This window comes from Engystomops pustulosus, chromosome 3 (assembly GCF_040894005.1).
Source record: "Engystomops pustulosus chromosome 3, aEngPut4.maternal, whole genome shotgun sequence".
NCBI lineage: Eukaryota > Metazoa > Chordata > Amphibia > Anura > Leptodactylidae > Engystomops > Engystomops pustulosus.
In genome coordinates this window covers 220,279,228-220,301,798 of record NC_092413.1, presented here as the reverse complement: position 1 = coordinate 220,301,798, position 22,571 = coordinate 220,279,228, and the positions used below count along the sequence as shown (strand labels likewise).

The window sequence follows — 22,571 nt, the reverse complement described above, 5'->3', positions numbered from 1 at the left end:
GGCACATGGGGATCACCATACAGGAGGCGTGAAGGAGCTATCATGGTAGATGCTCTGATGCCCAGCACATGGGGATCACCATGCAGGAGGCGTGCAGGAGCTATCATGGTAGATGCTCTGATGCCCGGCACATGGGGATCACCATGCAGGAGGCGTGCAGGAGCTATCATGGTAGATGCTCTGATGCCCGGCACATGGGGATCACCATGCAGGAGGCGGGCAGGAGCTATCTTGGTAGATTCTCTGATGCCCGGCACATGGGGATCACCATGCAGGAGGCATGCAGGATCTATCATGGTAGATGCTCTGATGCCCGGCACATGGGGATCACCATGCAGGAGGCGGGCAGGAGCTATCATGGTAGATGCTCTGATGCCCGGCAAATGGGGATCACCATGCAGGAGGCGTGCAGGAACTATCATGGTAGATGCTCTGATGCCCGGCACATGGGGATCACCATGCAGGAGGCGTGCAGGAGCTATCATGGTAGATGCTCTGATGCCCGGCACATGGGGATCACCATGCAGGAGGCGTGCAGGATCTATCATGGTAGATGCTCTGATGCCCGGCAAATGGGGATCACCATGCAGGAGGCGTGCAGGAACTATCATGGTAGATGCTCTGATGCCCGGCACATGGGGATCACCATGCAGGAGGCGTGCAGGAGCTATCATGGTAGATGCTCTGATGCCCGGCACATGGGGATCACCATGCAGGAGGCGTGCAGGAGCTATCATGGGAGATGCTCTGATACCCGGCACATGGGGATCACCATGCAGGAGGCGTGCAGGAACTATCATGGTAGATGCTCTGATGCCCGGCATATGGGGATCACCATGCAGGAGGCGTGCAGGAGCTATCATGGTAGGTGCTCTGATGCCCGGCACATGGGGATCACCATACAGGAGGCGTGCAGGAGCTATCATGGTAGATGCTCAGATGCCCGGCACATGGGGATCACCATGCAGGAGGCGTGCAGGAGCTATCATGGCAGATGCTCTGATGCCCGGGACATGGGGATCACCATGCAGGAGGCGTGCAGGAGCTACCATGGTAGATGCTCTGATGCCCAGCACATGGGGATCACCATGCAGGAGGCGTGCAGGATCTATCATGGTAGATGCTCAGATGCCCGGCACATGGGGATCACCATGCAGGAGGCGTGCAGGAGCTATCATGGTAGATGCTCATGCTTCTTCCTGTAAGGAAAGGTAAATGTGTGGGCACAACAATGATAGATGTGTACTGGCACTTTAAATTTACAGGTTCAGAGAGTCTTTGGTGCGGATTTCACGCCAAGACTTTGTGATTCCAGCACGGAAGTTATCAAACCGTTATCCTCATCAGCTATTGTCATCACCGCGTCCTCATCTCCTGATTATTATTAGTTGTGTCTTCAATTCTAGACAAGCAGCAGAGGTCTTGCATATATCATTATAGGGGTCTATTTGACTGACAAAAAACATAAACTGAGAGTTAAAATCTACATTTGTGTCATCTATAACTTACAAGATGGGGGAGCGCATCCTGCTACAGGACAAATATTAAGGGATTGTCCATGAATTCCATATTCTAAGGATACAAATCAGTAATCTCAAAATCCCGGAGATTAGGTAAAATATTTCCCCTATTGCTAAAGGGTGATCCCTGGATCTGATATATGTAAGTGAATGATGGCTGTATACATCTCTATACAGGGAGCTCCCCCTAGTGGCATCTCCAGGGAGGAAGAATTTGATCATTTGACCAGACATTAGTGCACAGGGAGCTGAGGATTTGGAGAATTGAGTTGGCAAGCTGATCCCTATAAAATCCTAAATAAATGGATTCCTCATGGATAACTCATCACCGTTAACCTATTCATCATCCTAAACTACTCTGTAACATTGAGGTCTATTCCTGCTCCATAGAGAAGTGTAACTGGAAATTTCCTACACACTAGATGCCCTTATACATAGAGCTGTGCCTCTACCCCTGGAGCTGGGCAGGCGCCCCCTAGTGCTCCACTCTGGATTATTCATCTCTGATGTAAAGTTTATCCAACCGCAGCAACCATCAGCGGAATAGTCACACATCACCGAGCGATTATAATTAATTACATCTTTAGATTAGTTTTATAACCTCATCTCCAAATGACAGAATGCAACTGCCTGCTAAATACCGGAGCACTCCCTGTTATGTGCTGACGGCAGAGGAGGCACCGAGCACCAGCTACAGGCACCAACTGCAGCGGGAAGACATGTACACAGTGACTGCACCAGCTACAGACACCATCCGCAGCGGGAAGACATGTACACAGTGACTGCACCAGCTACAGACACCATCCGCAGCGGGAAGACATGTACACAGTGACTGCACCAGCTACAGGCACCATCCGCAGCGGGAAGACATGTACACAGTGACTGCACCAGCTACAGGCACCAACTGCAGCGGGAAGACATGTACACAGTGACTGCACCAGCTACAGGCACCATCCGCAGCGGGAAGACATGTACACAGTGACTGCACCAGCTACAGGCACCATCCGCAGCGGGGAGACATGTACACAGTGACTGCACCAGCTACAGGCACCATCCGCAGCGGGAAGACATGTACACAGTGACTGCACCAGCTACAGACACCATCCGCAGCGGGAAGACATGTACACAGTGACTGCACCAGCTACAGACACCAGCTGCAGCGGGAAGACATGTACACAGTGACTGCACCAGCTACAGACACCATCCGCAGCGGGAAGACATGTACACAGTGACTGCACCAGCTACAGGCACCATCCGCAGCGGGGAGACATGTACACAGTGACTGCACCAGCTACAGGCACCATCCGCAGCGGGAAGACATGTACACAGTGACTGCACCAGCTACAGGCACCATCCGCAGCGGGAAGACATGTACACAGTGACTGCACCAGCTACAGACACCATCCGCAGCGGGAAGACATGTACACAGTGACTGCACCAGCTACAGACACCATCCGCAGCGGGAAGACATGTACACAGTGACTGCACCAGCTACAGACACCATCCGCAGCGGGAAGACATGTACACAGTGACTGCACCAGCTACAGACACCATCCGCAGCGGGAAGACATGTACACAGTGACTGCACCAGCTACAGACACCATCCGCAGCGGGGAGACATGTACACAGTGACTGCACCAGCTACAGACACCATCCGCAGCGGGAAGACATGTACACAGTGACTGCACCAGCTACAGACACCATCCGCAGCGGGAAGACATGTACACAGAGGGGCAGATTTACTTACCCGGTCCATTCGTGATCCAGCGGCGCGTTCTCTGCGCTGGATTCGGGTCCGGTCGGGATTCATTAAGGTAGTTCCTCCGCCGTCCACCAGGTGGCGCTTTTGCGCTGAAAAGCATCGGAACGCGCTGGAATACACCGAGCCGGGCTGAGTGAAGGTAAGCGCAAGCTCCAGATTTTTTGTTTTAAATGCGGCGGTTTTTCCAAATCCATCGGGTTTTCATTCGGCCACGCCCCCCGATTTCCGTCGTGTGCATGCCAGCGCCGAAGCGCCACAATCCGATCGCGTGCGCCAAAATCCCGGGGCAATTCAGGGGAAATCGGCGCAAATCGGAAATATTCGGGTAACACGTCGGGAAAACGCGAATCGGGCCCTTAGTAAATGACCCCCAGTGACTGCACCAGCAGAATAGTGAGTGCTGCTCTGGGGTATAATAATATTAAAGGGGGTTTCCCACGAAAGATCACTCTCACATTTCTATCCCCTGTGATGTCAACACAATAAAGATCATTTTAACCCTTTACTTTACAATGTTAGTCAGTGTTTTTGCTGTTTTAGCTCCTATCACTCCTTAGGCTGCTCAGTGCAAAATCCCAGGGTATGGACGGGGCCTCTCTAAGCAGTCACATTATGAGCCATCTTGCTCTGTGGGGTAACAATGTGATTATATTATTAGGGTACAGGTGTATATACACTTTCATCTGGCTTCTGACATTGTACTAACACACTGACACAGAGAAAGATGAGACCGATCAGAGATGATGAGATTGCACAGAGGCTGACAGGCTTTTACACTGTAGGCTCTGCTACATCTCACAGACATGTTCCTGCCTCCCCCTTCCCCCAGATCACTTATCTCCTTGTAGCTTATAGCTTGCAGCCTCTCTCTCTGCTCACGATCTCCTGACAGGAAGTGATCAGTGAGAGTCTCTGAGCTCCGTGCAGGGGGCGGGGCTACAGGCTCAGAGCAGAGACAGACAGAAAGTACATCAGCTGTACAATCTCAGACAGAAAACCAAGATGGCCACCACCCGACCCTAAGTCAGAAGTTACAGGGTCGTGTCTAGGGGAAACTGAAATTGTGTACAGCAGGACTGATAGAGACAAGTGAAATGCTGGATTTTAGTTAATAACAGTGAATTAGAGAATGTGTTATTTTCTTATCCTGGGGGGATACCCCTTTAAGTCGCTTTCAGATTCCTCTGCCTAGTTCCTGTGGGTTATGTCTGGTGGTCTGGGGGTCGGTCTCCTGTACGGGGGCCGGGGGTCTGTGTATGATGCAGTGCACATAGTCCTGTGGTGTGTGGGAATGACTCCTAGTGAGGATTAGCCGGCTCTCTCCATAGAGATGGAGCTGCAGGGGGCAGTCAGTATGGAGGCTGAGGAGAAGGTACAGTATTTAATATAAAGCTTCATTTATGACTCGTCTCTGCTGTACAATGATCAGAATGTAGGATTGCAAATTTCTGTATCAGTTTCTTGCCCTTGTCAGGATCTCTGCTTGTGTCAGTGAATGTAAACTTTCTGTCTGTGGTGGATTAATGGTTATAGTGGATTTGGAATTTCTGCAGCCCCAAGCAAAGTCATTGTATTGGCAGCTGATGGATGCTGATACAGTTCAAGGCATATGAAGGAATGGGGGTTAGAGAAACGGCTAGAACCCCCCCCCCCCCATGTGATGCCCTCCAACTGTCCAAATCCAAAATCAATTAGTTTTGGGTAAATCCCCCCCTGGTCTCAGTTTCTGTACAGATTGATGCTCCTGCAGCCTGACTATTGCCTGTAGGGGGCGCCACTACAGGGTCCAGTCCCCGGTTTCCAGGGTCGGTGATTCTCATCAGTTTGTTCTCTTCTGCTCTAATAGAAGCAACAAGAGACACTTTATGTATCGATTCTCATAAAGGTCAAAATATGGAGACACTCCGACCCCTAATGAGACGTCTCTCTAACGACTTACAGCAGAGATTTTACTTTATATCAACAACCAGAGGAGACGATAATGAATTCACATGTTCTGCTCATTCCCAATTAGCCTCGTGTGCAGCACATTGACTCTGAGCAGACGACAAAGGCCACAGAGAGGAGACGCAAGTCATGTCTCCTCCAACATGCGGAGTGTTACTGTATAATAGGAGACAGCAGAGATCACATCACATCACAGACACTACACTCATTACAGAGGTCACTAACCAGGAGGAGACATCATAAGCACTATTATAGAGACTATCATGACAGTGTATTACACTAGGAAAAAGATAGGGGGCAGTATTATAGTAGTTATATTCTTGTACATAGGGGGCAGTATTATAGTAGTTATATTCCTGTACATAGGGGGCAGTATTATAGTAGTTATATTCTTGTACATAGGGGGCAGTATTATAGTAGTTATATTCCTGTACATAGGGGGCAGTATTATAGTAGTTATATACCTGTACATAGGGGGCAGTATTATAGTAGTTATATTCTTGTACATAGGGGGCAGTATTATAGTAGTTATATTCCTGTACATAGGGGGCAGTATTATAGTAGTTATATTCCTGTACATAGGGGGCAGTATTATAGTAGTTATATTCTTGTACATAGGGGGCAGTATTATAGTAGTTATATTCTTGTACATAGAGGGCAGTATTATAGTAGTTATAGTCCTGTACATAGGGGGCAGTATTATAGTAGTTATATTCTTGTACATAGGGGGCAGTATTATAGTAGTTATATTCTTGTACATAGGAGGCAGTATTATAGTAGTTATATTCTTGTACATAGGAGGCAGTATTATAGTAGTTATATTCCTGTACATAGGGGGCAGTATTATAGTAGTTATATTCCTGTACATAGGGAGCAGTATTATAGTAGTTATATTCCTGTACATAGGAGGCAGTATTATAGTAGTTATATTCTTGTACATAGGGGACAGTATTATAGTAGTTATATTCCTGTACATAGGGGGCAGTATTATAGTAGTTATATTCTTGTACATAGGGGGCAGTATTATAGTAGTTATATTCTTGTACATAGGGGGCAGTATTATAGTAGTTATATTCCTGTACATAGGGGGCAGTATTATAGTAGTTATATTCTTGTACATAGGGGGCAGTATTATAGTAGTTATATTCTTGTACATAGGGGGCAGTATTATAGTAGTTATATTCTTGTACATAGGGGGCAGTATTATAGTAGTTATATTCTTGTACATAGGGGGCAGTATTATAGTAGTTATATTCTTGTACATAGGGGGCAGTATTATAGTAGTTATATTCTTGTACATAGGGGCAGAATTATAGTAGTTATATTCCTGTACATAGGGGGCAGTATTATAGTAGTTATATTCTTGTACATAGGGGCAGTATTATAGTAGTTATGTTCTTGTACATAGGGGGCGGTATTATAGTAGTTATATTCTTGTACATAGGGGCAGTATTATAGTAGTTATATACCTGTACATAGGGGGCAGTATTATAGTAGTTATATTCTTGTACATAGGGGGCAGTATTATAGTAGTTATATTCCTGTACATAGGGGGCAGTATTATAGTAGTTATATTCCTGTACATAGGGGGCAGTATTATAGTAGTTATATTCTTGTACATAGGGGGCAGTATTATAGTAGTTATATTCTTGTACATAGGGGGCAGTATTATAGTAGTTATATTCTTGTACATAGGGGGCAGTATTATAGTAGTTATATTCCTGTACATAGGGGGCAGTATTATAGTAGTTATATTCTTGTACATAGGGGGCAGTATTATAGTAGTTATATTCTTGTACATAGGGGGCAGTATTATAGTAGTTATATTCTTGTACATAGGGGGCAGTATTATAGTAGTTATATTCTTGTACATAGGGGGCAGTATTATAGTAGTTATATTCTTGTACATAGGGGGCAGTATTATAGTAGTTATATTCTTGTACATAGGGGGCAGTATCATAGTAGTTATATTCCTGTACATAGGGGGCAGTATTATAGTAGTTATATTCTTGTACATAGGGCCAGTATTATAGTAGTTATATTCTTGTACATAGGGGGCAGTATTATAGTAGTTATATTCTTGTACATAGGGGGCAGTATTATAGTAGTTATATTCCTGTACATAGGGGGCAGTATTATAGTAGTTATATTCTTGTACATAGGGGGCAGTATTATAGTAGTTATATTCTTGTACATAGGGGGCAGTATTATAGTAGTTATATTCTTGTACACCGGGGGCAGTACTATAGTAGTCATATTCTTGTACATAGGGGGCAGTACTATAGTAGTTATATTCTTGTACATAGGGGGCAGTATTATGTAGTTATATTCTTGTACATAGGGGGCAGTATTATGTAGTTATATTCTTGTACATAGGGGGCAGTATTATAGTAGTTATATTCCTGTACATAGGGGCAGTATTATATTAGTTATATTCTTGTACATAGGGGGCAGTATTATAGTAATTATATTCTTGTACATAGGGGACAGTATTATAGTAGTTAAATTCTTGTACATAGGGGGCAGTATTATAGTAGTTATATTCCTGTACATAGGGGGCAGTATTATAGTAGTTATATTCTTGTACATAGGGGCAGTATTATAGTAGATATATTCCTGTACATAGGGGGCAGTATTCTAGTAGTTATATTCCTGTACATAGGGGGCAGTATTATAGTAATTATATTCTTGTACATAGGGGACAGTATTATAGTAGTTATATTCCTGTACATAGGGGGCAGTATTCTAGTAGTTATATTCCTGTACATAGGGGGCAGTATTATAGTAGTTATATTCTTGTACATAGGGGGCAGTATTACAGTAGTTATATTCCTGTACATAGGGGGCAGTATTATAGTAGTTATATTCTTGTACATAGGGGGCAGTATTATAGTAGTTATATACCTGTACATAGGGGGCAGTATTATAGTAGTTATATTCTTGTACATAGGGGGCAGTATTATAGTAGTTATATTCCTGTACATAGGGGGCAGTATTATAGTAGTTATATTCCTGTACATAGGGGGCAGTATTATAGTAGTTATATTCCTGTACATAGGGGGCAGTATTATAGTAGTTATATACCTGTACATAGGGGGCAGTATTATAGTAGTTATATTCTTGTACATAGGGGGCAGTATTATAGTAGTTATATTCCTGTACATAGGGGGCAGTATTATAGTAGTTATATACCTGTACATAGGGGGCAGTATTATAGTAGTTATATTCTTGTACATAGGGGGCAGTATTATAGTAGTTATATTCCTGTACATAGGGGGCAGTATTATAGTAGTTATATTCCTGTACATAGGGGGCAGTATTATAGTAGTTATATCCCTGTACATAGGGGGCAGTATTATAGTAGTTATATTCTTGTACATAGGGGGCAGTATTATAGTAGTTATATTCCTGTACATAGGGGGCAGTATTATAGTAGTTATATTCCTGTACATAGGGGGCAGTATTATAGTAGTTATATCCCTGTACATAGGGGGCAGTATTATAGTAGTTATATTCCTGTACATAGGGGGCAGTATTATAGTAGTTATATTCTTGTACATAGGGGGCAGTATTATAGTAGTTATATTCTTGTACATAGGGGGCAGTATTATAGTAGTTATATTCCTGTACATAGGGGGCAGTATTATAGTAGTTATATTCTTGTATATAGGGGGCAGTATTATAGTAGTTATATTCCTGTACATAGGGGGCAGTATTATAGTAGTTATATTCTTGTACATAGGGGGCAGTATTATAGTAGTTATATTCTTGTACATAGGGGGCAGTATTATAGTAGTCATATTCTTGTACACCGGGGGCAGTATTATAGTAGTTATATTCTTGTACACCGGGGGCAGTATTATAGTAGTTATATTCCTGTACATAGGGGGCAGTATTATAGTAGTTATATTCTTGTACATAGGGGGCAGTATTATAGTAGTTATATTCCTGTACATAGGGGCAGTATTATAGTAGTTATATTCCTGTACATAGGGGGCAGTATTATAGTAGTTATATTCCTGTACATAGGGGGCAGTATTATAGTATTTATATTCCTGTACATAGGGGGCAGTATTATAGTAGTTATATCCCTGTACATAGGGGGCAGTATTATAGTAGTTATATTCCTGTACATAGGGGGCAGTATTATAGTAGTTATATTCTTGTACATAGGAGGCAGTATTATAGTAGTTATATTCCTGTACATAGGGATCAGTATTATAGTAGTTATATTCCTGTACATAGTGGGCAGTATTATAGTAGTTATATTCTTGTACATAGGGGGCAGTATTATAGTAGTTATATTCCTGTACATAGGGGGCAGTATTATAGTAGTTATATTCCTGTACATAGGGAGCAGTATTATAGTAGTTATATTCTTGTACATAGGGGGCAGTATTATAGTAGTTATATTCCTGTACATAGGGGGCAGTATTATAGTAGTTATATTCTTGTACATAGGGGGCAGTATTATAGTAGTTATATTCCTGTACATAGGGGCAGTATTATAGTAGTTATATTCCTGTACATAGGGGGCAGTATTATAGTATTTATATTCCTGTACATAGGGGGCAGTATTATAGTAGTTATATCCCTGTACATAGGGGGCAGTATTATAGTAGTTATATTCTTGTACATAGGAGGCAATATTATAGTAGTTATATTCCTGTACATAGGGATCAGTATTATAGTAGTTATATTCCTGTACATAGGGGGCAGTATTATAGTAGTTATATTCTTGTACATAGGGGGCAGTATTATAGTAGTTATATTCCTGTACATAGGGGGCAGTATTATAGTAGTTATATTCCTGTACATAGGGAGCAGTATTATAGTAGTTATATTCTTGTACATAGGGGGCAGTATTATAGTAGTTATATTCCTGTACATAGGGGGCAGTATTATAGTAGTTATATTCTTGTACATAGGGGGCAGTATTATAGTAGTTATATTCCTGTACATAGGGGGCAGTATTATAGTAGTTATATTCCTGTACATAGGGGGCAGTATTATAGTAGTTATATTCTTGTACATAGGGGGCAGTATTATAGTAGTTATATTCCTGTACATAGGGGGCAGTATTATAGTAGTTATATTCCTGTACATAGGGGGCAGTATTATAGTAGTTATATTCTTGTTCATGGCCTGTAGGTGGAGACAAACTCTATGGAAAAGGTAAATCTAATATATAAAGATGTATGTATGTATGTCTGTCCGCTAAAGGAATCTGCACCATCACATTTAGAATCACCAAATTCTGCACAGCCGCTCTAATGGAACCTCATAGACTGTCACGTACAGAGAGACAGTCAGAGAGACAGTCTGAGACAGTCATGTACAAAGAGACAGATACGGTCCAAAGACAGTTATAAACAGTCATGTACAGACAGACAGGGACAGTCTCTCTGTACAGGCAGGCAGGGACCAAGAGACAGTTATGTACAGAGAAACAGACAGAGAGACAGACGCATACACAGTGACAGTCTAGATTTGTACAGAGACACAGTCAGACAGTCATGTACAGAGAGACAGACAGCTAAGAGTCAGACAGTTAGAGACAGACATATAAACAGTCAGAGACAGTCACATAAATAGAGAGTCACATATAAAGACACAGAGAGTCAAGATGTACAGAGACTCTCGCGTAAAGAGAGACAAAGAACTGTCAGGGATAATCACACACAGAGATAAACACAGAGACAGCCAGACAGTCACGTACAGAGAGAAAGACAGAGACAGTCCAGAGATGTACAGAGTAACAGTCATACAATCACGTACAGAGACAGACAGTCCTGAGACAGACAGTCAGAGACAGTCACGTACAAAGAGATAGAGACAGTCAAAGGCGTACAGTCAAAGAAAGATATATATAAATATTTTTTTGGTAACCCATTCTATTTTGTTGTAGCTTAGAGCAGTTATTTCCTATCCCGGGCAGCGGCGGGGGCTTCAGCGAGTACGAAATATCTTTCACTTTCCAACTCCATCAATTTTAATTTCTCCTTCAAACTTTGTGATCTGATCCCTTTGGGTATTAATCACTGGCGCTGAGTTGTCAGTCCGGGATCAGTCGCTGTGCAGGTGATAATCTCCTCCTCTGTCCGCCGTGTCCGGAGAGGCGCCATGTGGAGGCAATGAGCGTTTCAATTAACCGTGACAATATTTCCTCGTCCGTCCCGTCCCCCGTGGCTTCCCTCCCTGTGACCGGCCTGACAGCTGCCGGGTTTCTGGGACGTGGACGGCGTCTGGCTGTTTATTAAACGTTAACACTCAGATGATCCGTATCGGGGGTCGGCGCTGAGCGGGGGGGAGGGGGAGGATTCTGCTGATTATCACTTCTGACTTTCATACATTGTGTAATTTAGAAAGCGGCTGTTGATCTGTGGTTATTAGGATGTGACGGGGACGTCCTATCCTGTCATCGTTTATTATTGACCTCTGACCCCGCCATCAATGCAGAGGACTAAGAGCACAGCAGTGTGAGGCTATGCCCCCTTAGCTATCCAGGGCTTCTACCTAAGAAAACTAGAAGTCTGGAAGATTCCATGTAATGACCTATTGAAGGGAAACGTTACAAGTTATATTTTGGGAAATACTGATAATTCCGGGTCGGATGTTTTGTATCATTTTAGTCCTTGTGATGGACGGATAGTGATACAGGACCAGCACCATCCTTCATTACTGACTTCTAACTTACATTGGGGTTTGGAATCAGATTTTCTTTAGGTTTTGCGGTCTAATGTTTATGCTAATAGATAAAGCACAAAAAAATGTAACAAATAACCTAAAAATAGAAGATCTCGTTATCAGGCAAAGTGTCACTTACAGGCGGTGGCAGCGCAGGGCAAATTACTGGACCTGAAAGATTCAGGCGCCTCCAAAATTAAGGAAATGTGAGATGAAGCGATCAGCCAAGATGAGAATAAAGGAGAATAGCGCCTCCTACTGTTCTGAGGCCGCGCCTGGTATTACAGCTCGACTACATGGGACCAGGCTGTAAAATTGTCCATAAGATATGGAAAAGGATTTAGAATGATCTCTGTCTATCCCATCCCCTTCCCCGAGTCCTGCAGCTCCGTCTCCTCTCTCCAGAGATGTCACCCCATCCCTCATTGAGCTGCAGTCCGTCTCCTCTCTCAAGACGGATTCAGCAGAGATTTCCCCATAAGGGATAAGATCTCCTGTATATTACATGCACATGTGCTGCTGCTCTGTACATAGATGCCCCCAGCTGATCATATTGGGGGTATCTGCAGGAGTGTTTGTGCCCTGGAGGCAATGACGGGTCCTGACTATCATTACCTCCCCGGTGACATGATGAATGGACTCCCCTGTGTGTGGCCATTACAGCCCATTTATCACAATCTCTCCATGGATCCCGCAGTGTGGATGAAAAACGCTTCCGTTCTGTATGGTAAATCGTAGCTGTTCATCAAGTGCAGGACCGGGGGGTGCACGCCGGGGGGCTCCGTCTATGGACCTGTCCGCTCTGGTCCTCATGGACCCCCCCCCATGACTTCTGCATCAGTAATTAGTAATGTCCATCTCTGGCTCCTTCACTAGCAATAAATAATCTCAAAGATCGTACAAGTAATAACTGTAGACTTTACCCAGAGCAGGAGTTGCCCAGAGCAGGAGTTACCCGGAGCAGGAGTTACCCAGAGCAGGAGTTACCCGGAGCAGGAGTTACTCAGAGCAGGCGTTACCCGGAGCAGGCGTTACCCGGAGCAGGCGTTACCCGGAGCAGGCGTTACCCGGAGCAGGAGTTACCCGGAGCAGGAGTTACCCAGAGCAGGAGTTGCCCGGAGCAGGAGTTGCCCGGAGCAGGCGTTGCCCGGAGCAGGCGTTGCCCGGAGCAGGCGTTGCCCGGAGCAGGAGTTGCCCGGAGCAGGCGTTGCCCGGAGCAGGCATTGCCCAGAGCAGGCGTTGCCCCACCCAAAGGTTTCTGTCATAAAGATCTGCACCCAGGTGATGTCATAGTGCACCGAGCAGGACTGACTCTGCCTGTAACACCCTGCACCCTGCTGCACCCGACGCAGTCTCCTACCACTCCTGCGCCTCTCGTGGACATACATCTGAAACCGGTCGGGGGATGGGAGTCTGGATCCATGACTTCTGATTGAAGTCCGGGTTCTTGTTCTTCAGACTGTAACCCACATTGTTTGGTACCAACCCGAACATTGCAGATTGAATCTGCTCATCACTACTCACTATCCTTCTTCAAGTCCTCCCTGCACAGCGCCCCATGTGGCCAGTCCTGGTATTGCAGATATTATCACCAAATAATACAATAATTCTGAATAATGCTAAATTATCATAGCAAATCTTTAGACTCCGGCATCCTATTCATTACATAAAGATGTAAAAGCAACTTAAGGTAAAAATGGAAGATTTGAGAAGGACGAGACATGAACGAACAATGGAGAATGAATTCTACCTGGAGCCGGCGGCAGCGACTTGTCCTCCCACAGGATCCTGAGAACAATGGAGGAGACGAGTCCATTATACACATCTCAAGGCGATGAACTGAACAAGACGAAGCGTCCTGGCGGGTTATACACATCGGGGGAGGGTGCAGACACTAAACTTATGTACGGAGGAGTGTACCTGCACATGCGCCATATCCTCACCATATCCTGGTCATATCCTGATCATATTCACGCCATATCCTGGTCATATCCTCACCATGTCCTGGTCATATCCTCGCCATATCCTGGTCATATCCTCGCCATGTCCTGGTCATATCCTGGTCATATCCTCGCCATGTCCTGATCATATTCACGCCATATCCTTGCCATATCCTTGCCATATCCTGGTCATATCCTGGTCATATCCTGGCCATATCCTGGCCCTACCCTGGCCATATTCTTGTCGTGGCGAAGTTATTGTTATGTTTTATATGAGAGAGCACTAGGAGTCCATACTTCCATTCCCCTAGCCCCCCAGCCCCCCAGCCATCGACCCTTATTACCCCAAATGATAAGCTGATCGCGCCACGTCCCAGTCCTAAGGACCCCAACAAGCAGCAACTATGTAGAAGGATACCCCTGCAAGTATTTCATTTCCTTGCAGCGCCCCCGCAGGAGACCTGAAGCATTACATGCAGCCTATTACTAGGCACGGGGTGTGTATGCTCTACATCTGGGGCATGAGATTCAGGGATCCCGTATGAATAATCATGTGATTAATTCTGACCAGTTTGCAGCAGTTAAGAAAATTTGGTTGTCAAACCCGTTCAGCTTTTTCCCTTGTAACCTACAGTACCAAGGCGTAGCTATGGATAAGACTGGTTAATGTAGGGGGATACTTGGGTTGACCCCATTAAACTTTTGAAACTGTTATAACCTACTATTAATATTGCTGTGTCTATGGACATTGGTGGAATCCATAAAAAAAAAAACAAGGTTTCCTAAGTTTTTGGTTATTTTGGCCACCAGGTTACCATCTGTGACCAGGGAACCCCTAAGCCATGTGAGATGTGGTTGCCTTATTACAATGGTCCATTGTTTTGACTATAGACCCTAATAAATCTTGTGTCTCCTTGCAGTATTGTGTATGGAGAGGACGCGCTCTCACGCTGAGGAACGTCTCTTCAAGAACCTGTTTAGTGGATACAACCGATGGTCCAGACCGGTACCAAATACCTCCGACGTCGTCATTGTCAAGTTTGGCTTATCCATCGCCCAGCTCATAGATGTGGTAAGTGTGAGACGAAGCTTCAACTCTGCGTCACAGCTTAAAGCGGGTCTACTACCTCCTCCATCAAAAGCCAAGGGCCCCCGGGAGACCACCATAGATTGCCCAGGCCTAGAGTGTTCCTCTTGCTCCAAATCCAGATGAAGCCCTCACCATTTTTGGGCATGTGCTTTGTGCTGTTCTAAAACGACTGAAGGTCGACCAGATAAAGCTCAGAGGGGGGACCCTATCAGTCATGGCGAGAGATGTTGGTCATTCAACGTCTGCGATTTCTAGATTAATTGCATCTTTACAACATCACAAACTCATTCATGTCCCATTCAGCCCAAGAAGGTCACCAATTCAGGACTGACCAGGGTAAGGATCTGTCTCGTCATACAGTGTGTCAATGTTTAAAGGGGTTATCCGGGTTTAAAAAATTTCTTATGGCCGGGCTGGGGAGGGCTAGTTAAACATAATAAACATGGACTTACCTCGTCCGGCGCCGCTGATGTCCCGTGCCGCCGTCCCTTCGATCCGTGCCCCTGTTTGTTTACAGGGGCTCGGAAGCCGCGCACAGGGAGCTTCTGGTCCGCGATGTGGACGGCTCCTCCCATCCGTCCCTATCTCTCTGCGTTGTAAGCGCTGGGAGATGGTGCGCATGGGAGCTTCCGGCGGCGCGGGACATCGGAGCACCGGAGGAGGTAAGTCCATGTTTATTGTGTTCAAATAGCCCTCCCCAGCCCGGCCATAAGAAATTTTTTAAACCCGGATAACCCCTTTAAGAGCTTAAAGAACTGAGAGCCCAATCTGCAGTGACCAAAACAGAAAAAAATCAAAAAGCAAGACTGGCCTGTGCTGAGGAGCAGGTTTTTTGGGCAGAGGAGAAGTGGCCACAGGTCATTTTGGTGATGAAACTATTTATTTGGAACTGATGGGAAACATTGGGGCAGATTTACTTACCCGGTCCAGTCGCGATCCAGTGGCGCGTTCTCTGACGAAGATTCGGGTTCTGCCGGGATTCACTAAGGTCATGCGCTGCTTCCCGGTGCATGTGAGTGCTTGATCTTGCAACACAAATCCTTTTTTAAATTCCGCGGTGTGTCCATCGGCCATGCCCCCCGTTTTCTGTCGTGTGAAAGCTGGCGCCGAAGCGCCAAAACCCGGTTGCGTGCGCCAAAATCCCATGGCTATTTGGTGCAAATCGGAAATCGTCGGGAAACCCGCCGAAAGTGCACCATTCGGACCCTTAGTAAATGAATCCCATTATGTTCATCGACAAACTGGGAAAATGTTTTAACCCAAAGTATGTAAAGAAGTCAGTGAAAAGTGGTGGAGGAAGTGTCATGGTTTGGGGAGTGATTTCTGCAGCAGGAGTTGGAACCTCTCATAAAGTGAATACAAATATCAGAACCTTCTTCAATAACTCGTGGTTCCTTCTTTGCTTTTATTTGAGGAATTAAAATCCAGTTTAGCGTGCAGTACCATGTCAGACCACGTGGGGTGCTGTGATAGAGGAACACAGGGTGCATTAGGGCTCAGGATGCTCAATACTCCACCTAGTGGTAGAAATATTTACTGCAGTAAGTTAGATTGCTCTGTTTAAACAAAAAAAAAAAATATGAAGCTGCATGAGACTAAATCGGGCCAAAATGTATTTTTTTTAAATGAGTTTCCAGTTCTGATGATATTGGGGCTAAATTATTCCCACATGCCCCTGTTCTTGCCCCGCTTGTAGCTCCTATGGCGACCTCTGCTGGTTAGATCTGCCATGGCAGGGCCTTTGTGCTCTGGCTGATAGAGGGGGGTGTAGTAGGGGGCCCCTATCTCTGATGCCCATATGTCCTCATGCACATATAGAAGGGGGCTTATAGATGCTCCCATTAGATAACGGCTCCCATCCCCGGCTCCCGCTCCTTGTCTCCTTGAAGTATTTGCCTGTGACTCTACATTTGTGGATTTTCTATGTCCGTAACATTAGACATGGGGATATATTATAAAGCAGCGGGACCCGAGCTGTGATGTCACATGGATAGCGACCATTGTAAATCGTCAATGGGATGGTTACCGTGGCAACAGATTGTAACAGACTGGGGGATACATTGTGGCTGCTGGAGAGCGCTGGTTACATTCCTCTCACCTCTCTACACATATGGGGGGTGCCAGGAGCCTCCGGTACTGACCCACTGCTGGGTTATTGGGTTGTTAGGGCTTCATGTCTGCGTCCCCCTCTACTACTGCATCTGTAGAAAATATTAAATCGACCTTCATCTCCAACAGTAACTGCAAACCAGTGTCACATCCATTACTGATCACCAGTCACATCATCTGCTGTATAGTGACCACATGGACAGCCCTATGAGGTTTTGACCGCAATATGAACACAGCACAGTACTACTACTCCTATCCTATATATACAGGCACAGCACAGTACTACTACTCCTATCCTATATATACAGGCACAGCACAGTACTACTACTCCTATCCTATATATACAGGCACAGCACAGTACTACTACTCCTATCCTGTATATACAGGCACAGCACAGTACTACTACTCCTATCCTATATATATAGGCACAGCACAGTACTACTACTCCTATCCTGTATATACAGGCACAGCACAGTACTACTACTCCTATCCTATATATATAGGCACAGCACAGTACTACTACTCCTATCCTATATATACAGGCACAGCACAGTACTACTACTCCTATCCTATATATATAGGCACAGCACAGTACTACTACTCCTATCCTATATATACAGACACAGCACAGTACTACTACTCCTATCCTATATATACAGGCACAGCACAGTACTACTACTCCTATCCTGTATATATGGGCACAGCACAGTACCACTACTCCTATCCTATATATACAGGCACAGTACTACTACTCCTATCCTGTATATATAGGCACAGCACAGTACTACTACTCCTATCCTGTATATATGGGCACAGGACAGTACTACTACTCCTATCCTGTATATATGGGCATAGCACAGTACTACTACTCCTATCCTGTATATATGGGCACAGCACAGTACTACTACTCCTATCCTATATATATACAGGCACAGCACAGTACTACTACTCCTATCCTATATATACAGGCACAGCACAGTACTACTACTCCTATCCTATATATACAGGCACAGCACAGTACTACTACTCCTATCCTATATTTATAGGCACAGCACAGTACTACTACTCCTATCCTATATATACAGGCACAGCACAGTACTACTACTCCTATCCTATATATATAGGCACAGCACAGTACTACTACTCCTATCCTATATATACAGGCACAGCACAGTACTACTACTCCTATCCTTTATATACAGGCACAGCACAGTACTACTACTCCTATCCTATATATACAGGCACAGCACAGTACTACTACTCCTATGCTATATATATAGGCACAGCACAGTACTACTACTCCTATCCTATATATACAGGCACAGCACAGTACTACTACTCCTACCCTGTATATACAGGCACAGCACAGTACTACTACTCCTACCCTGTATATACAGGCACAGCACAGTACTACTACTCCTATCCTATATATACAGGCACAGCACAGTACTACTACTCCTATCCTATATATACGGGCGCAGCACAGTACTACTACTCCTATCCTGTATATATGGGCACAGCACAGTACTACTACTCCTATCCTATATATACAGGCACAGCACAGTACTACTACTCCTATCCTATATATACAGGCACAGCACAGTACTACTACTCCTATCCTATATATACAGGCACAGCACAGTACTACTACTCCTATCCTATATATACAGGCACAGCACAGTACTACTACTCCTATCCTATATATATAGGCACAGCACAGTACTACTACTCCTATCCTATATATACAGGCACAGCACAGTACTACTAATCCTATCCTATATATACAGGCACAGCACAGTACTACTACTCCTACCCTGTATATACAGGCACAGCACAGTACTACTACTCTTACCCTGTATATACAGGCACAGCACAGTACTACTACTCCTATCCTATATATACAGGCACAGCACAGTACCACTACTCCTATCCTATATATACAGGCACAGCACAGTACTACTACTCCTATCCTGTATATATGGGCACAGCACAGTACTACTACTCCTATCCTATATATACAGGCACAGCACAGTACTACTACTCCTATCCTATATATATACAGGCACAGCACAGTACTACTACTCCTATCCTATATATACAGGCACAGCACAGTACTACTACTCCTATCCTATATATACAGGCACAGCACAGTACTACTACTCCTATCCTATATATACAGGCACAGCACAGTACTACTACTCATATCCTGTATATATGGGCACAGCACAGTACTACTACTCCTATCCTATATATACGGGCACAGCACAGTACTACTACTCCTATCCTATATATACAGGCACAGCCCAGTACTACTACTCCTATCCTGTAAATATGGACACAGCATAGTACTACTACTCCTCTCCTGTATATATGGACACAGCACAGCACTACTACTCCTATCCTGTATATATGGGTACAGCACAGTACTACTACTCCTATCCTGTAAATATGGACACAGCACAGTACTACTACTCCTATCCTGTAAATATGGACACAGGATAGTACTACTACTCCTATCCTGTATATATGGGCACAGCATAGTACTACTACTCCTATCCTGTATATATGGGCACAGCACAGTACTACTACTCATATCCTGTATATATGGGCACAGCACAGTACTACTACTCCTATCCTGTATATATTGGCACAGCACAGTACTACTACTCCTATCCTGTATATATGGGCACAGCATAGTACTACTACTCCTATCCTGTATATATGGGCACAGCACAGTACTACTACTCCTATCCTGTATATATGGGCACAGCACAGTACTACTGCTCCTATCCTGTATATATGGGCACAGCACAGTACTACTGCTCCTATCCTGTATATATGGGCACAGCACAGTACTACTACTCCTATCCTGTATATACGGGCACAGCACAGTACTACTACTCCTATCCTATATATACAGGCACAGCACAGTACTACTACTCCTATCCTATATATACAGGCACAGCACAGTACTACTACTCCTATCCTATATATACAGGCACAGCACAGTACTACTACTCCTATCCTATATATACAGGCACAGCACAGTACTACTACTCCTATCCTATATATATAGGCACAGCACAGTACTACTACTCCTATCCTATATATACAGGCACAGCACAGTACTACTAATCCTATCCTATATATACAGGCACAGCACAGTACTACTACTCCTACCCTGTATATACAGGCACAGCACAGTACTACTACTCCTACCCTGTATATACAGGCACAGCACAGTACTACTACTCCTATCCTATATATACAGGCACAGCACAGTACTACTACTCCTATCCTATATATACAGGCACAGCACAGTACTACTACTCCTATCCTGTATATATGGGCACAGCACAGTACTACTACTCCTATCCTATATATATACAGGCACAGCACAGTACTACTACTCCTATCCTATATATACAGGCACAGCACAGTACTACTACTCCTATCCTATATATACAGGCACAGCACAGTACTACTACTCCTATCCTATATATACAGGCACAGCACAGTACTACTACTCCTATCCTATATATACAGGCACAGCACAGTACTACTACTCCTATCCTGTATATATGGGCACAGCACAGTACTACTACTCCTATCCTATATATACAGGCACAGCACAGTACTACTACTCCTATCCTATATATATACAGGCACAGCACAGTACTACTACTCCTATCCTATATATACAGGCACAGCACAGTACTACTACTCCTATCCTATATATACAGGCACAGCACAGTACTACTACTCCTATCCTATATATACAGGCACAGCACAGTACTACTACTCATATCCTGTATATACGGGCACAGCACAGTACTACTACTCCTATCCTATATATACAGGCACAGCACAGTACTACTACTCCTATCCTGTAAATATGGACACAGCATAGTACTACTACTCCTCTCCTGTATATATGGACACAGCACAGCACTACTACTCCTATCCTGTATATATGGGTACAGCACAGTACTACTACTCCTATCCTGTAAATATGGACACAGCACAGTACTACTACTCCTATCCTGTAAATATGGACACAGGATAGTACTACTACTCCTATCCTGTATATATGGGCACAGCATAGTACTACTACTCCTATCCTGTATATATGGGCACAGCACAGTACTACTACTCATATCCTGTATATATGGGCACAGCACAGTACTACTACTCCTATCCTGTATTAATTGGCACAGCACAGTACTACTACTCCTATCCTGTATATATGGGCACAGCATAGTACTACTACTCCTATCCTGTATATATGGGCACAGCACAGTACTACTACTCCTATCCTGTATATATGGGCACAGCACAGTACTACTGCTCCTATCCTGTATATATGGGCACAGCACAGTACTACTGCTCCTATCCTGTATATATGGGCACAGCACAGTACTACTACTCCTATCCTGTATATATGGGCACAGCACAGTACTACTACTCCTATCCTGTATATATGGGCACAGTACTACTACTCCTATCCTGTATATATGGGCACAGCACAGTACTACTACTCCTATGCTGTATATATGGGCACAGCACAGTGCTACTACTCTTATCCTGTATATATGGGCACAGTACTACTACTCCTATCCTATATATATGAGCACTGCACAGTACTACTACTCCTATCCTGTAAATATGGACACAGCACAGTACTACTACTCCTATCCTGTATATATGGGCACAGCACAGTACTACTACTCCTATCCTGTATATATGGGCACAGCACAGTACTACTACTCCTATCCTGTATATATGAGCACTGCACAGTACTACTACTCCTATCCTGTATATATGGGCACAGTACTACTACTCCTATCCTGTATATATGGGCACAGTACTACTACTCCTATCCTGTGTATATGTACATCTAGTTACTCACAGAGACACTGAATAATCCTCCCTCCAGTACAGACACCTATAGGATTCTATAGGCAGCACAGCCTCTCCCCTCCTCCAGCTCTATACATCAGTACATGACCCTCACTGCCTCCTTACAGTAATGGAGACGCCGCCCCTTTAAGTGCCCCCGCTGCAAATCATTAAGTGCTGAATCTGTGAATCTGCGGCCATTAGTATAGAGCTCAATACACACGTCATCCATCAATCCCTCCCCGGCCACAGAGCGTTACCAGGACTAACAGGGACCTGGATCAGGGACTGGAACTAAACCAACAAGTGGGAGAGGAGGAAGATTCTGTGCTGCAACCTGGGAGAGATGATCTGCAGCAGAAGGGGTGGGGGCAGGGTACAGTTAGTGGCAGTGTAGAGGAGGCAGAATTTCCCGTCCCTGTGCCTGAGGGGTCCTGGAACTAAAGTTCTGGTCACTGTTTTTGATCTAGATCTTAAAGGGGTTGGCCACTCTTTTACATAAGTAGCCCATGCACCTTTACTGTATGTTCATCAAGTGATTCAGCAGTCCTGCTACTTTATTTTTTTACTGTGTGCAGACTCTCTATGGTTCTTTGGTTATATGTCTGAGCTCTGCT

The 22,571-nt window shown here is 44.5% G+C and overlaps 1 protein-coding gene across 2 annotated transcripts in view; it reads left to right on the top strand.

The window, feature by feature from the left end:
- The window catches only part of CHRNA2 (cholinergic receptor nicotinic alpha 2 subunit), a 56,854-nt gene that overhangs the window by 14,836 nt on the left and 19,447 nt on the right, over positions 1-22,571 (top strand). For both annotated transcript variants that reach the window (XM_072143877.1, XM_072143876.1), the window contains exon 4: positions 14,777-14,928. In XM_072143877.1, coding sequence (XP_071999978.1) covers positions 14,777-14,928 — 152 coding nt within the window. The remainder of the gene's footprint in view (positions 1-14,776; positions 14,929-22,571) is intronic.